This window comes from Fringilla coelebs (assembly GCF_963513975.1).
Source record: "Fringilla coelebs genome assembly, chromosome: 1".
In the NCBI taxonomy this organism is placed as follows: domain Eukaryota; kingdom Metazoa; phylum Chordata; class Aves; order Passeriformes; family Fringillidae; genus Fringilla; species Fringilla coelebs.
Window position 1 is genome coordinate 83,319,836 of NC_140028.1, and position 16,914 is coordinate 83,336,749.

The following is a 16,914-nucleotide window of genomic DNA, read 5'->3' on the forward strand; positions in this document are numbered from 1 at the left end:
ATGTGGAAATGTGGAGAAACATTTTATTATGAGAGGGAAACCTTAATTTTATTGTGGTTCTGGTTTATTTCGGTGTTCATATATTACACATGTGCACTAAAAAGACCAACCAGCTAAAAATAATGTTTTGCTAAGAGTTTATCTCAAGATGCTTAATGATGATTTATCTCCCCTAATATTGACATAACTGGTCAATTGCCCAGAGCTCCCAATTTATTGCAGTCTATTGTGTTTTTCAGGAGTATTTGGCAAGATGCTTCATTGTGATTTTACAAAATGTATTAAAAAGAAAAGATCTTAGGCAGTTACAGCCCCATCCAGCCGGCATTACTCAGCTAAAACATCTCCACGAGCATAAGAGATTTCTCTGAATTCCATAGTGTGGTGTCCCTGCAGTATAAAAACTCAGGTTTACACTGCTAATTCAATGTGTGGTTTTTCTTTTCAGTGATATGTTTTAAACGATGGGACATGTTTTTTTAAAAATGGTTCTATTTAATAGCTATTTCTCAGCGATCTTCTACAAGTAGGCATCTTAGGTAAGTTTAGTGCCTGAAACACAATGACAGACTAATCGCACTGAAACCTTCTCTGTGCCTACTCACAAAGCAGCTCTTCTTACGGTATGTGCACGTATATACATGTGTGTTTCCACCCACATTTCCATGTCTCTCTCCATCTTGGATCTGGAAAAATCATCTCCCTTTTGAGAAGGGAAGACTGCCCGCGCTCAGTGCTCGGGTTTTGCGCCGAAGCAGCCAACAGGGAGAACGCGTAAGGCTGGGCAGAGCGGGGCGAGCGCGGTCACTGGACCTGCCAGATCCGCCGACCAGACCTAAGGAACACAAACATGGAGCGCGGGACGAAGTCCTGGAATAATTTTAACACGGATTCAGCCCCGCGCCGTAAGGGAACGCCCGCACTGCCGGCGAGCTGCGGCCTCCCGCCCGCGCCCCCGCCCGGAGCCTGCGCGGCCCCCGGGGCCGGCGGGAAACCGCGGGACTGCCGGGACTTGCGGCCGCCGCGGGACTACAGCTCCCAGCAGCCCCCGCGCGCCGCCCAGGCCGGCTGGGAGTCACGCTGTGTTTATCGGCGAGGCCCCGCCCCGCCGCGCGAGCGGTGGCGTCACCCTCGCGAGCCTCCCTCGCTCCCCGTGGGCTGGTTAATATTCATGAGCCGCGCGCGCGCGGGGAGCGGCGGACGGCGGTGGGATCGCTCGCTCCTCGCCTGCTTGCCTCCCTCCCTAATGGCGCTGGCGACAGCCGGGCAGCGGGACTGAGCCAGGCACCGGCGGAATGCTTCCCGCGGCTGCTACGTAATCCCCCTCCACCCCCGGGACGCGGCGCCGCGCCGCAACGCCGAGCGGCGCTCCCAGCAGGGCGGCGGCGGCATCCCCGGCCCCGCGGCGATGGAGCCCGCGCAGCAGCGAGCGGCAGAAGCCCCGGCGGCGGGAAGCGGGCGGGGGGAGCCGGAGAGCGGCTCCCCGGACAAGAGGAGTCAGTCGGAAAGCGGCGCGGAGCCGTCGGGCGGCGGCGGGCAGCTGGACGGCAAAGCAGCCGGCGGCCCGCGGCGGAGGCGAGGGGGAGCCGGCGGCTTCGCTCCTCCCGCGGCACTGGCGGCCAGCGGGACTCCGGCGGCCCCCGGCGGGGCCGGCAGCGCTAACTCCCTGCTCCTGCGGCGGGGGAGGTTGAAGAGGAACCTCTCCGCCGCCTCCCCCTCTGCCGGCGGCGCCCCGGCCCCCTCGCTGGGCACCCGCAGCTTGGACAGGAAGGCGCTGCTGTTGCTGAAGCCGCCCCGGCAGCTGCAGCCCCTGCAGCCCCCGGAGCGGGACTGGGTGCGGCGGGACCTGCAGCGGGGCTGCGTCCACGTCTACGAGCGGCACATGAATTGCTACCTGCGCCCGGTGCTCTGCACCCTGGAGACCACGGCGGCCGAGGTGGCCGCCCGGCTGCAGCAGCTCGGCCACCGGGGCGGCAGCAGCGTGGTGCGAGTGCTGGGCAAGGCGGGCGCGCCGCCGCCGCAACCCCCGCCCGAGCCGCCGGCGGGCCCCGCCGAGGCGCCGCCCGAGCCCGCGGCCGAGGGGCTGCGGCCGCAGCCGGACGAGAAGCCCAGGAGCCGGCGGGGGATGCGGAGCGGGTTGTCCGGAGGAGGCTGCGGGGAAGCGGCGCGGCCCGACCGCCTGCCGCTGTGCAGCGGCGCCGAGGAGAGCGACTTGGCCGGCGGCCGGCCGAGCCCGGCGCCCTCCGACTTCAGCCCTGGGGCGCCGCCGGCCGAACTGTACCTTGCCGGGCCGCCGCTCTCCTGCCCCTCCCTGCTGGGGGAGCTGGGGCCGACCGGCTCCGACACCGAGAGCTTCAGCCCCAGCGCCGAGAGCGTCTCCGACCGGCTGGACCCCTACAGCAGCGGCGGCGGCGGTGGCTCGTCCTCTTCGGACGAGCTGGAGGTGGAGCCGGCGCCCCCCGACGGGGTAGAAGAAGCAGGTGCGGGGCCGGGCCGGGGCCCCCCCTGCCCAGGGGAGCTGCCCCCGGGGCGGGCAGTGGGGGTGCCGGCGGGCGCGGCCGGCGGGCGGGAGCAGCCAGCGGGGCCGCCCGCCCTGTATGTACAGCTGCACGGGGAGACTAGCCGGCGGCTGGAGGCCCACGAGAAGCCGCTGCAGATCCAGAACGACTACCTCTCCCAGCTGGGCTTCCGGGACCTGTGGCGGGTGCAGGAGGAGGGCATGGACTCGGAGACCGGCTGCCTCATCCGCTTCTACGCCGGTGAGCGGGGCTGGGGGGCGACCGTGGGGAAGGGGCGGGAGCCGCGCCCACCGCCCCGGCTGTTGGCGCGGCGGGCGCCGGGGTGAGCGGAGGGCGTGCGGGCGGCTGGGCGCCGCTCCTGCGCCGGGCTGTCCCCTGTCACGGAGGAGGTGGCCCGGGGCCGTCCCCAGTCACGGGGAAGGCGGCCCGCGGGTGTCTCCGCGCCGCGCCTGGGAGGGGCCGTGCCGGGAGGTCCCCGGCGGCGGCGGGAAGCGCTGCCCCGAGCCGGCTGCGGGGAGAAGCCGCGGTGTCAGCGGCGCTCAGGCTGTGCCCGGGGCAGCCTCCCCTTCTTTCAGCGCCTCGGTAATGGAGGTCGCGCTTGTGTTGTTTTCCCGTTCCTAGCAGCGGCACTGGGCGTTCGAGGTTAAATCAGCCTTAATCTACTACTGCTTTCCCTAGTGACGAGGAATTGCATCGGTGCCGCTGCTAGGCACGGGAGGTCGAAGGTTCGTTCCGAATGTTTGCGGGATGCCGGCAGCTGGCTCACGGGTTAGTGGAGCTGTGTGCTCGCTCCGGGGAACACCGAGCCCGCCCCATGGCGGAGCCGAGGGCACGGCCGACTCGTTCCCAAGGGGGAAGCCCCGCAGTTCTTGCTCCTGAAATAGGTTAGCGCAGCACAGGGCGCGCGGCTGCCCGAGCTGAGAGCGGTGCGTGCCTGCAAACAAAATCCTGCGCTTGGCTTTCTGCGTTGTTGGCATCAGTTTTTCCCGTTAGAGTGCTGGGAGTTCACTGAGAGACTGAGGGCAGCAAGCGAGAGAAGTAGGGAAGTACAGGTCGTGGTCTTTGGAAGCGGGGTGGTCAGAACCTTTATAATGAAAAGGGAGAAGCTTTGTAATACAGCTTTCCTGTTGCACCATACAGTACAGAATTTGGAGAGTGTTGGGTGGAAAAGTTAGCTCCCACGTTGTAATTATGCAACCTTCTGCTGTTTTAGGGAGGTTTAAAAATACCTTGTGTGTCAGTTGAGTTGGTTTGTGTAAAAGACTTACTGTAATCTCGGAACTTCTTGGGTTTTCACTATCCTGTACATCTCTTCAAAAAGAAGACATTGTTTAATGTCCAAGTATGCATTCAGACACCTTGTCAGTTTTCCTGTGAAAGAGGTAAATGTGATATCCCGAGATGAGGTCATGCTAGCAAAGTAGCACATGCCATCCATCCCCTTGCTGGGTTGGCTGAGCAGAATGGTCCTTCAATGAACCGTGAGAATTCAGTGCTTTAACTTTGAAAAATACAGAGATTCTTTTCTCGAGTGAATTCCACTGAATGTCAAATGCAGTCGGTAATGGTGGGGTGGGAAGGAGAGCAGTACGCTGGATAAGTGCCCTTTTTTATTCAGAAGAGAATGTGGGAGTGGTGGAAAGTGGTCAATTCAGCTTTTCTTCAGATTTTCCTGATTGTACAATGACCGTGGCATAACGAGTGCAAAAGTAGCATTTGTTAAAGGAATTGACAGAAATAGGTTAGATGCATTGGGGTTAGAAAGTAGCTTAAAATACTTTTTTTTTTTCAGTTCATAATTGTGGTCTTTTGTGTTTCTTTGCCTGCTCTTGAGGATGGAAGTCAGCAGGTGATGCTGGGAGGGATGTTGCTTCCTTTATTTCCAGTCCCACCCTGCCATTAAATGGGGATGCACACACGTGTTTTAAATTGGGACAGCTGTGTGCCTCCTTTTCTAACAGGATGTGTTCTAAAGAAAACACAATCAGGAAACATAGTGAAGTCTTACACACAGTTAAGCCTGTTTGCATGTAGTTTTAATGCATTAAATGATTAATTATACATGCTAAATGAGGATGTTCCAGCTTTGTTTTATTTCAGTGTCTCAACTTGACTGCTAATGTAGCTCGTACATTTTAGACTTCCTTGTACAAAACTACTGGTTAGAAAGATGTTTCTGTGAGCATACATAGGATTAAATTAATGCAAATTTCTTACGCAAGTTCAGATGCTAACAAGTATGCCTCTGTACTTCAAAAGTGCAGCGTTTTTTGAAATCCTTATCTCTTTGAGGGGATCTGTGATCAACATCTAAAACACCTGTGATCAGGTGCTTGTAACAGAAAGGTTGCAGCATCTAAGGTACCAGACCAGCAAAAAAAAACAGCTAAGAAAATATTACTGACACATAATTATACTGATTTTATATAACTGTCTTGGCAAGTTATCTCTGCTTCCTTATTTTATACAAACACAACCCAAAGATGAAAGGGAGGGAAGGAGAGACACTTAAAAAGAATACATACCAAATTACGCTGGAAAAGGGAGCGATTTTTTTGGCCCCAAAGTTAAGTGTTTTGCTTAGGAGAAATACTTTTTTAATAAATGATCCTCTAGGATCATACCCTAAGGAAAGCTTTAAAACAGTGATTTCCTGTTTGCCTAGGATTCGTTGATTTAAGTGGCCTGGCTTGTCCCAATGGATAGAGAACCACTAGCATCTCTATCCCTGTAATTTCCTGCAAGCTATCTCAATAGGATTTGGTGATACTTGTCTTTTACTGATGTGAAATCATATAAACCTAGGTTGGATTTATTGCATTGCTTCTAAAAGGAATTCTTTCACCTAATCCCCCTGGAGTAGGGAGAGAAGAAGAGAGAAGTGATGACTTGTTTTTTTTTTTTTATTTCTGAGGAGAGACAGTTTTAAGACTGGAAGATGACTGTACTGAAACTTACCATTACAAATTCCACATAAGACAATAGAGCAAATAGTTGTAGTGATTGCTATAGGCTGGTAATTTCTCCTGTTGTGGAATCTAGAAAGACAAATTCTCTCTAGGAGAACTGCAGAGAATCAGATTTTTCTGCTATGACAAAACAGTTTTTCTAATAAATAGCAGTCCACAAATATTCTGTAAATGAAATATCTGGTCTTTTAAAAATCCTCAGAGCCAAAATGGGATACTAAGAAGGTGAAAGTGCTTCCCGTACATTGTCTTGGTTTGTTTCAGAATGTGGTTAGTGCATGTTTATTCTGGTGTTTCCTCTCATTTTCTTCCTTAAGAGTGTGAATGTGGTTGATTTCATCAGTGTCTTGACTCTTAAACATTAAATGGATAACACTACTGCTAAAACAAAATCCCTTCCAGCTTTAAGGGGCTGATCCTACTTCCTGTAACATCAATTTGAGCAAAACTGGGCTTTAGTGATTGGTCAGGCATGTCGATTTTTCTCTCTGTTGAAATCTCTCTTAACAAAAGATGATGTCCTCAAAGTTTGAAATACTTAATCTCTATTTAAAAGTACATGGTTAAATAGCTTTCTGCTGAGATACTGTGTGATGGAGTTATGGAACTGTGTAAGAATCCATAGTGCAATTACAGTTGTGATATTGTCGCTGGGAGACCGATTAGGTCAGACTTCCTAAACTATTCCAAAAACCACAAGAGTGGCTGTGATCCAGAAGACTGCTTGCAAACAAGTTAGAATATTCCTTATTGCTTTGTAAAAATAATTGTTGTCGTAGTGGCCTTGATGTCCCAATAATTTGCATGTAGAAGGAAAAATAGACTAATACAACAATCTCATTAAAAGCTGCAGAACTGCTTATTTGTTTAAAATCAAAAATAAGCATGGAATTATATATGCAGTGCTGTGTTCTGGAGCTTCTGCATGGCTAGAAATGTGAGTAATATGATCCTGGTCTTGGAGACTGGCTCAGTACAATGGATGTTTGAGGCTTTTTTGTTTTAGTGCTGAAAGGTAATGTTTCTGATTCTGGCACTTGGCCACCATTAAATTCTCTGCCCCCTGATGTGACATAGGGCTTCTGCACCTGCTGGATATATCAGTTTTTCGATAGGTGACTGCCTGTAGGCAGAATACTAAGAAATGCCAGATGTAATTAAGGGTGTTAATTTTGCATCTGGCTGTCAGATGTTATTTGGGAAGAGATCCTTTTGGCTCACGTGGCCTTTTGGAAAGCTGTGAAGAAAAATGAATCTAGCTTGGTCTTGAAGTATAGGTGATGCTGTTCTGTCCAGTAAAGGAAAGGGGAGGAAGATCTTGTGTCAGGATCGGTTGTAGTGCTCTGAGCAATTGTGTTTGCTTGTCTTCTTTAAAAAATGTACACCTTGTAGTTGGGGTCATACTAAGACTTCCAGCTAGATGGATGGAAACGTGGTTTTAGATGCTTAGTTTAGAAGGTGCCAGACGCCTGGCAGTGCAGAGCTTTGTGGAATGTGTTGAATTGCTGGCTGCTGTTTGTGCTACTTGGTGAATAACTCAGTTCAGCTATTTAATACGTTGATAAACTCGATTTAAGGTGACTAAGTGCTGTTATGGGGGGGAAGCATGCCAGAGACACTCTTTTTATTATTGAGTGTGGGAGAGCAGCTGTGCCCTAAAGAGCTGCTTTTGGAGCACTTGACATAGTTCTGACATCTTGTATCTTTAAGATGAAAGGAATTAATTCACGTTAATGTGAATGGATGTCTTTTTGCAGGTGTGATTGGACAGGAGAGGTCTCCGTGGACTTGTCTGAAACAGAAAGGAAAAACAACCTCTGCCTAGGGCTGCTATGATCCTATTTTTTTTTTTTCTTCCTAACGTGACTCGGATGAACATTCTTTACCTTGTAATCATTTATGTGTTGGCATGTCCTGCGGAGAGAAGTAATACCTAAAATTTTCCTCTTTGGGAAACTCACTTTTCAGCTACATAGCAGTTTAAGTCTGGGTCTGGTCCATGTCAGTCCCAAGATAATGACATTTCTAGTCCTGTTCTGCAGGAGAGTATAAAATGGTTGCATTGCTTCTGGCTGGCTCCACCTGTTCATGGGCATAGCCGTTTGCTTATCTTTTGTTGGAATGGGGTCTTTCTGAGGTAGGCAGCTTTCATGGGGGCTCTCGGGCTCCTACAAAGGAGGAGCCGGTGCAGATAATGCTGGAATGCTGGTGCGGCCGCAGCTGAGCTTTGGTATGTGACAGCTGTTAAGTACAATGGTCTTTGCAACTTTTAAATTCTGTTGTACTCCTGGCTAGCATCCATAATTTAAGTACGTGTTAAGTACCGACACGGGAGATTTTAGTGTGATGTACATAGCAGTTACTATATATACTGAATATGCAGTACCTAATTTGGTACATCCAAGAGCTGAATTTCTTCACTGCTGCAGCACAGAACATGGCATTCTTTTTTCTTTATTTTTTCTTAATGTATTTTGATACAGTCACTGTTGAAATTTTTACCAATTATCCCCTTCCCTTTTTTAAAAAATGCTATAAACATCCTCTTGATGTTGGAATTGCTGATATACCTAAGAGCCCTTCTCTAATTAAAGCATCCATCTGTTCTATTAGTACACTGACAGACTGCTATGCATCTAAAGCACTACATGGTTCTTGGAAAGGTACTACTTAATAGTACAAAAAAAAAGGATTAATTTGATCCACTGTTAGCAACTGGTGTGTGCTTCTTAACTATCAAAACCTACTTTGATAGTTAAAAAATCTCTTTATAAAATAATATAAAGAGATATTTATTTGTTAATTAAGTGGTCCTGTAGAAGACAGGCATGTATAAGATAACCTGCCTGAGCAGGTCAATTTGAAAAATATATGCATACAGAATTCCATAGAAGTTTAGAGATGGAAATCCTGGAGACTGCTGCTTCTTATACTCAGCTTTCTAATTTGGAGGGATCCTGTGCCTCACATACTTACAGCTTCATTTCCCTCTGCGTTTAAGGGGTGATCATTTCGAGTAACTATTTAAGCTATTAGCTTATTAATTAAGGGGAAGGAAAAGAAAAAGAAACCGAAGACTGACTGTCTTTGCAAAGCAAAGATTGTCTTAGTCTGCAGTGTTTCATTATGTCACTGTGGCATGGGGCACACTGGCATTTTAGTTCAGATCAAAGTGTTTATGTACTTGTTTTCAGCTTCCCTTGAGTCAGTTTCATTGCTGTATTTTAGGACTTTTGCTCAAAAGAGGATTTGCACTCTGGGAAGCCGTTTGTCTGGAGTAGCTCTGTAATAACTGTATTCTTTAACCCAGAGAACTGAATGCTGCAGTTAACTTTGAGGGTATGTTGGTAAAATTTTTTTTGTGTATGTATTCAAATGGAATAGATTTTGATGCGTCAAGTCAGTTGCAGTTTGTGTGGGGAAACTTAACCCAAGTAAAAAGGATAGGGTGTGGTGTACCAAAACATCTTCAGGTTGTAAACTGTCTTGACTATATGTTTCCCGCTTAGTTTTTACTTCTCTGAGGTGTTTAAGAGAAATGCCACCGACCTTCATAAACAACTAAAAAGTTTTAAACTCACTGATAAATGAATGTGTCTTAACTTTTTCTATATTTGTCTCTAAGACAGGAATTCTGAAACACTAAGACATTCACAGGATATTTAAAAAACATCAAAGGAGGACAATGGACCTCATTTAAAAAAAAAAGCAAGCAATGATATCTTTCTTATGAAAATCATCTGAGAGTTTGGAAACCTGTTGTTAAAATTACCACTGCATGGTAGTGTTGGAGTTATGTATAGATTTGCAGTAGTTAAGGTCTATAAAGTTTATGGCAGAAAAATTCTGTGAAAATTCTAGATTTTTCGGTTTTGTGCTTCATTTCAAAGTGCCAAGTTTTATTCTTTCTGTAACTTTTGTCCTTAAATGACTTTTCTGAACATTTGCATTAGCTGAACATACTGAACAGTTGCATTAGCTGTAGCGTTGCCTTTTTTGTGAGAATAATCTGTACATTTTTCACTAGAAAGGAACCTGTATTCATTGTAGATTGGTTATTTTTTTCAATGAGCTTGGCATTTATCCACCGTGGTATCCTAACATAGATACCACTTTCTAAAAATAACTCCTGGCAGATTTGAATTGAACATTTTCCCACTGATTGCTGTTACATACTGACATCCCCTTAGGTATCTGAGAATTTTAAACTTAAGTATTGTTATTTATTATATATTTTATTGAACTCTTTGTCTACTTTTTATTATATGTGTGCTGTATAATAAACTATGAACATCAAAAGAAGCATTATTTGCTGTTTGGAATGCAGCAGCTGTTTTACCATCATGGAAGGATGTCTGAGGGTTTTAAATGAATAACAATACTGTGTTTTGCTGAAGTTCTGTTCAGGATTTCAGGTTGGCAAAATGAATGGTAGAACTGGTTTTCTGTGGTGTCTGTGCTGGCACAGCCCCTGTGGTGTTTGTTTTTTTTTTTAAAGAAGGCACTGTCAGTAATGACTCTTTGGGGTCTTGTCCATGGATGTGGTCACCAGGGCCCTCTGTACTCCCTGCCACTGTCACATAAAATCATTTACTTATGTAAGTGGATAGTCCAAGTTCTTTATGCCAGTTGTCCCAACCAGGATTCCTTTTGCTTCCCTGGTTAGCTAGCTAGCTAGTCCTGACCTTGGGCTCTGATGGCTGAGTCTTTCTGCTCCCATGGATGGGGTTAAATATGTGAAAGAATGGGAATGGTACATAATCTCTTGGGGGTTTTGTACCCCTCTTCCTGCTCCATCTCCCCATTATTTAGGGGGCAAAAATTGTTCTTTGGAGGGCATTGCATTTAAAAATGACAACTGTAAAATCAGGAAGAAAGACCTCCTGGAGTGAAGTCATTTAATTTCACAACATAGCACACTCTTCTTTGAAGCTTTTTCTGTCGATAGAGAAGTAAAATTTCTTCCAGCTGGCTTTGACTTATTTGGAGGGATGCTGAAAATACTCATTGCTCAACTAACTGTGTGTTCCTCGATTTGACAGCTAAGAATAACTATTTACATATTGATGCAAAATACTGAGTTTCAGGGAATTTTTCTCTCCAGTTTTATCTGGTTTAGTTTTTGGTAGAAGGAAAATGAAAATTGTGCAAGTGGGCAAGATTTTTAGAGTTTAACTCAAGGTGTTTTTGTTGGCCAGAGGTGAATTTGTTCCTCTGCAGGTTTTTAATTGTTCTTGGTCTTGTGCAGTGGCAATGGGAATCTTCAACTTTACAAGGCTCTGGATTGTAGTAATAATTCTCAAAAGCCCATAATAGCTACTTGAACCGGTTCTTCTCATCTTCAAGCACTCCAAATGCTGTGCCAACTTATTTAAATAAAGACAAAACAATGGGTCTTGGTCCAGAGGGTAATGAGGAACTGGAATGTCTTTGAAGTTCAGGACCCTGGGCTGTAGGTGTAATTTACATAAACCTCATTATGTAATCTGAATGCAATTTCTCTTCCTGTTTGTTTGATTTATGAAGCTTTGTGTCCAAAGAGAAAGAGATAGTAAGACCTGTAATTAAGATAAGTGGCAGGCCACTCCTTTTCTGAATGTGTGCTCTGGGGAGGAGAGAATGTAGATGCAGCATTAAGGGTAGAACAAAACCTGTGATTCAGGCACCTTCAGTTGATGAGAATAATTCTGACTCTTTTCCTTTGAAAAAGCTGCATGCTTCTTTAAGCAATAACTATGCCTAGTTCAAACTGTTATTTGCTCTAATATAAAAGGTACAGAAAAGTTTGGAAGTCCTTACCAGCAGCAATTTTGCTTTTATATACACCATGGAGGAGTTCTATCTAAGCAGCTCTCGTGAGTTTTAGAGCTGCCTTGAAAGTTTTAAGTGTCTAAGTGGACAGTGAGTTTTCTGATCAGAATTGTGTAGAGTGACATTTTGTTGCTCTCATTCAAGCACTTGCTTTGTCTTACTGCCAGATCCTCTCTAACCTTTTTATTACAGGAGCTAGTTAAGTAGGAGCGCTGCATTTGGGCTTAGAGTCCTACAAGCAGCAAAGCTAAGTATGTGTGCAGTCTACTTGCTTATTAGGTGATTGAACAGCTGAACCAGTGACTCCTTATCGTGAGTGCTTTATGATTATTGACTCAAATTCATACGATTGTGGAGGTTGTAAAAGACCTTCAACATCATTGAATCCAACCTTTGATTGAACACCTCCATGCCAACTAAATTCTAAGTGCCATGTCCTGTTGTTTATTGAACACTTCCAGGGATGGTGACTTCACCACCTTTCTGGGCAGGCTATTCCAATGCCTGACCATCTTTTCAGGGAAGAAATTCTTTCTGATTCCAATTTGAGTCTCACCTGGTGCAGCTTGAGGCCATTTCCTCTTGTACTGTCACCTGTTGCCTGGAAAGAGGGACCACCATCCACCTGGGTATACCCTCCTTCCAGGCAGTTTTAGAGGGTGATAAGGTCCCTGCTGAACTTTCTTTTCTTCCAGCCTAAGTAACCCCAGCTCCCTCAGGCACTTCTCCTCAGACTTGTGCTGCAGACCTTTCCCCAGCTCTGTTTTCCTTCTCTGGACCTGCTCCAGCCCCTCAATGTCCTTCTTGCTGTGAGGGGCCCAGAACTGGACACAGCATTCAAGGTGCAGCTTCAGCAGTGCTGAGTACAGGGGACAATCCCTGCCCTGCTCCTGCTGGCCACACAAGTGTGATCCAGGCCAGGATGCCATTGGCCTTTTTGGCCACCTGGGCATACACTGGCTCATGTTCACCTGTTGTCAACCAGCACCTGCAGGTCCTTTTCCACCTGGCAGCTTTCCAACCTGTACCCATAGCCTGTAGCTCTGCATGGGGTTGTAGTGACTGAAGTGCAGGACTAGTGAGTGATGGAGGAAGGTATTTTTCCTTGTTGTGTGTTACTTAGTGGGACAGACAGACCTCTAGGGGACATCAGTGAGCAATCATTTTATTTATGAAACTTTTTATGTTGTCTCAGGAGTAATTACTGCGTGTCAGTGTTGACTTTCTGCATCTACGTCTGTTTGCTTTCATGCTATGAAGCTTGTCTGATGAAATAAAGACGTTAATGACAAAGTGTTAAGAATGAAGTGGTGGAACATGTAGAAGATGGCTAGCATGTCTAATGAACCGAAGTTAACAGTCTAGGAGCTCTTGGTTTCTTCTGGTACCAGTATTTTATGGTCACAAAAACTAAAGCATGATCGTTTGCAGGTTGCAAACAGGATGTGTCTCAAAAAGAAGTTAATCATATATGTGTGGGAGATGCAATTTAACATTTCAAAAATACAAACAGAAGTTTGTTGAAAGCTGTGCAGTATGTATGTAATTACACAAAATTGTTCCTGAGTTGAGGACTTCTAATGTACTGTCTTGGTAGAAGCATGGATGTCTGGATTTAAAATGGATTATTTAGAAGTAGACCTGAGTTTTTATCCTTTCAGAGCAAGCAGTTGACATTTTTGTCTTGGGTGTCCTAGTTAATAAAAGAAAATACTGACTGAAAGAATTTGAAATGTCCAAGCTCCGGGAAGTTGCTGGAATGTGTCTTATCTTTTTTTTTCCTTTTTGTTTGTTTTTTGTTTTATGGGTGAAGTGGGTGGGTTTGCTTGATGGCATGAAAAACATCTTCCTTCTCTATATAAATTAAAGAACCTATAGTCTGTATTTTCTCTGTGAATAAACAGAAGGTTAATGTGGTACATTTCAGACCATCAAATATAGAAAGTGTTTCTATTTCATGACTTCAAGAACAATGGTATCATCTGTATAAGCATATTCATCCCTGCTAAGATTAGACTATAGCACTGGGAACTGCTTGGTGTGTGTGTCTTTAATCTCCTTAATCAAATGACAGTGTTAATTCTTGCTAATACGAGAAGAGTACATTAAATTATTTTACTTATTTTGCTTTACAGGTTATGTATTCATGTGTCTTTTGTAAGAAAAATGCTTCAGAATTCTTCTTTTCTGAATCTCTGTCATAAAAGATCCTAGTTTATTTTGAAACTTGCAGCTTCTTGTAATTGAAATCTAGAATGAAAATATATTGATCAGTATCACTAGATACTGTAGTACAGAGATTAAGACAGCTTGTAGCCTGCAGTGGACTAGGCCATATTCTTCTGTGAGTGTCTGAGTAGATGTTTCTCTGCTGGAACCCAAGGTATATTTGATGTTTAATTTGCAGCGCGGGGTGGGATGTGATCCTTTGTGCAGTGCTCCACTGGAGTGTGAGCAGTTTCAGCACCTCTTGCTGCTTCAGTTCTGTGTTAATAGGAGATAGATTTTGAGTTCCTGGCAAATAACTGATACTACTTTCTTACACTGTGGAAATGGGGGATGCAGATTTGTCACCTTAGTTGTGAACAGCACTGTCTTGAGAGTGTCATCAGATTGCAAAGCAGAGATCAACTGTAGATCCTTTCAGCCCAGAACAGGCAGCTAGATACTTCTCCCCCCTTTTGCCTTATTCTTTTTTCCTTCTTTTTTCCTATTTGTCTTCTTTTGCAGTGCTTTTAGTTTTCTTCTTTTTCTGTTTTTCCTTTTTGTCTTTTTTTTTTCCTTCCTGCCTTCTTTTCCTCTTTCCTCCCCCCCCCCCCTTTCCTTTTTCTGCTGGAAGTTTTTGGACATTCTTGGCTGCATGTACCAACTCAGCCTTTTTGCACATTTTAAGTCTTCTTATTGAAGATTTTGAAGGGTTTCTTTTCAATATGCATGTATCAGCAGGCCTCTGTGTGTTCCTCATTCTCCTGCGCCTGTGTCTGTAAGGTTGTGTATCAAAACAGTTCCACTGCATTACTTGTGGAGAAGAGCATTTGTTCTAGCATGGCTAACACAGGGCTGCAAAAATAAGTAAAATTCTCTCCAGAGAGTGACAGCACATGGCTGTAACAAATTGCTGTCTGTATATGTCAACAGTGTAGGATCAGGCAACAGTGTAGTCAAAAGAGATGAAAAGAACTGAGCCTTAAAGCAGTTTAAGGTGTGCTGTACCTTTATATTACAGGAATAAGCATTTGCAAGGTTTGGTGTTTTTTTTGTTTTGTTTTGTTTTGGTTTTTTTTTTGTTTTTGTTTTTGTTTTAATAAAATCTCCTGTGTCACGTGTCCTGTTCTTCATCCAGCAGATCATCTCTAGCAAATGTAGGGTTTGTGGCCTGGGTTGTCTGTTATAAAAATTTGTAAACTGATTATGACATAAAGGAAAAAAAGGCTGATTTTGCATTGTAAGAACTATGGCTGATGGTAGAAGTGTTCATGCTGTTATAGCCTTTGAACCTAGAATTGGATGTACTGATTCTTTAGCATTAGACTGACTTGTAAAAAGTGGTATTACATGCATCACATCCTTAAAGCTTCTGCTTTCAGGAATATATACAGCACACATGGAGGATATTCAGCATTTGGCGCTGCTCTCATGTTTGCTGTCACCAGCTAAGCTAGGCATGATCAATAGACAAGTTAAATAAAACATGAAGTTAACAATCATTGTCCTTTCTGAATTGTGAACGAAAGTGCTGCTAGGGAGTATTGTACAGGGAAAGTCTAGTCTCCTCTTGTAGCCCTGAAAAAGGTAGGATTCCTGGTAGGCAGGTCCTGGGACCTCAGTGTTCAGACTTCTGTCCAAAAGAGGATTGCATGCCATCCATATGAATTTCAATGGGGCAAGTGCCAGATGCTGCGCCTGGAATGTGGGAACCCTAGATGTGCACACAATGTGGGGAATGAGAGGTTGGAGAGAAGCCTCACAGAAAGAGATCTGGGGATCCTGGTCAATGGCAAGTAGAATATGAGTGAGCAGTGTGCCTTTGCAGCCAAAAGGGCTGAACAGCATCCTGAGGTGCATCAGGCACAGCACCACCAGCCAGTTGAGAGAGGGGATTGTCCTGCTCTGCTCTGCACTGGTGCAGTCTCGCCTTGAACATTGTGTGTAATTTTGGGCACCACAGTATAAGAAAGATTTCAAGCTATTGAAAAGAGTTCAGAGGAGGTCTACAAAGATGGTGAAGGACCTAGAGGGTAAACCTTTTGAGGAGTGGCTGAGGTCAACTTGGTTTGTTCAGCCTGGAGAAGAGGAGACTGAGGGGGAAACATCATTGTAGCCTACAGCTTCTTGCCAAGGAGACATTGAGGGGCAGGCACTGATCTCCTCTCCTCTGTGACCAGTGACAGGACTCAAGGGAATGGCATGAAGCTGTGTCAGGGGAGGTTTAGGCTGGATGTTAGGAAACCTCCAGAATGTGGTTGGACACTCAAACAGGCTCCCCAGGGAAGTGGTCATGGCACCAGGCCTGCAGGAGTTCAGGAAGTGTTTGGAGAACGTTTTCAGACACATGGTGTGATTCTTGTGGCTGTTGTGTGCTGGGTCAGGAGCTGGACTTTCATGACCCTTGTGGGTCCCTTACAACTCAAAATATTCTGTGATTCTATATGTCCTTGTCCCTGCTGAAACAAGAACAACTGTAATTTTAGTAGAGGTGAACTGTTCTTGCATCTATGTGTTCTTTATTTTGTGAGATTCTTAACCATGTTGCAGTTGAAGCTGGGGGATTGCCTTTCCAGATGTGGTATTATTAGTTCAAGTTTGTTCTATTACTGTGTGCATAATCCTTAATTAGAGATGGTATTTAACGTGCTCTTCAGTAGGTTCTTTGGCAATTGTAACTTGGTACTGTGCTTTTCTGGTTGCACTGGCCTTTTCCTTCACATTTTCTTTCCATTTTTCACATTCAGGTTTTACTTTAGCTCATATCCACTAATTTTCATATAGAGCATCTTCTCAGTTGAAAATCCCTTGGACTGTTCTCTGTAGACGTGACTATACTGGTTTGCAGCAAAACACATGGTTGTCTGAAGATGGTTGGAGACTAATGTCTAACTTCCATTCCTAATGTAAATGTCCCTACTGAAACAAATGCTGTGGCCTAAAGTCTTTTATGCCCACTTTTTATTTTTATAAACTCACCAACCTTTTTGTAGCAGACATGTCTAAATATAACAATGTGTTCATCTGTAGCAGGGAAACAGTGCAATACCCTTACTTTCCTAATGAAATATTAGACAAACCTTGTCTTATCATTCATGCATAAACATCCCATTCTGTCTTTTTGGATTCTCTTGTGCATTTGCTTCTCCACACTGGAGTTACAGTTGTCCTTTTGGCAGCCGATGCCGAGGAGAATACAGCCCTGTGGGACTGTCTGCAGGCATGCACACCTGGCAGTTTTGTTCTGGATGCGAATATTTGCTTCCCTTCTTGGTAGTGAAAAGTGTGGTGGTGGCTGGTTGCAGGTCTCATTAGGCCATGCCAGCTCGGCCACTACCCTGAGCATTTCACTGTGATTTGATGAGATGTCACCTTTCTGGCAAGGCACAAGGGTGACGTGCTGCTGTCTC

The 16,914-nt window shown here is 45.4% G+C and overlaps 1 protein-coding gene across 1 annotated transcript in view; it reads left to right on the forward strand.

Moving 5' to 3' along the window:
• The first annotated feature begins 1,266 nt into the window (after positions 1-1,266).
• The window catches only part of PHLPP1 (PH domain and leucine rich repeat protein phosphatase 1), a 136,579-nt gene continuing 120,931 nt past the window's right edge, over positions 1,267-16,914 (forward strand). Inside the window, exon 1 of the mRNA XM_084210833.1 lies at positions 1,267-2,759. Within this exon, the coding sequence (XP_084066959.1) occupies positions 1,409-2,759 (1,351 nt within the window). The 5' untranslated portion in view covers positions 1,267-1,408. The remainder of the gene's footprint in view (positions 2,760-16,914) is intronic.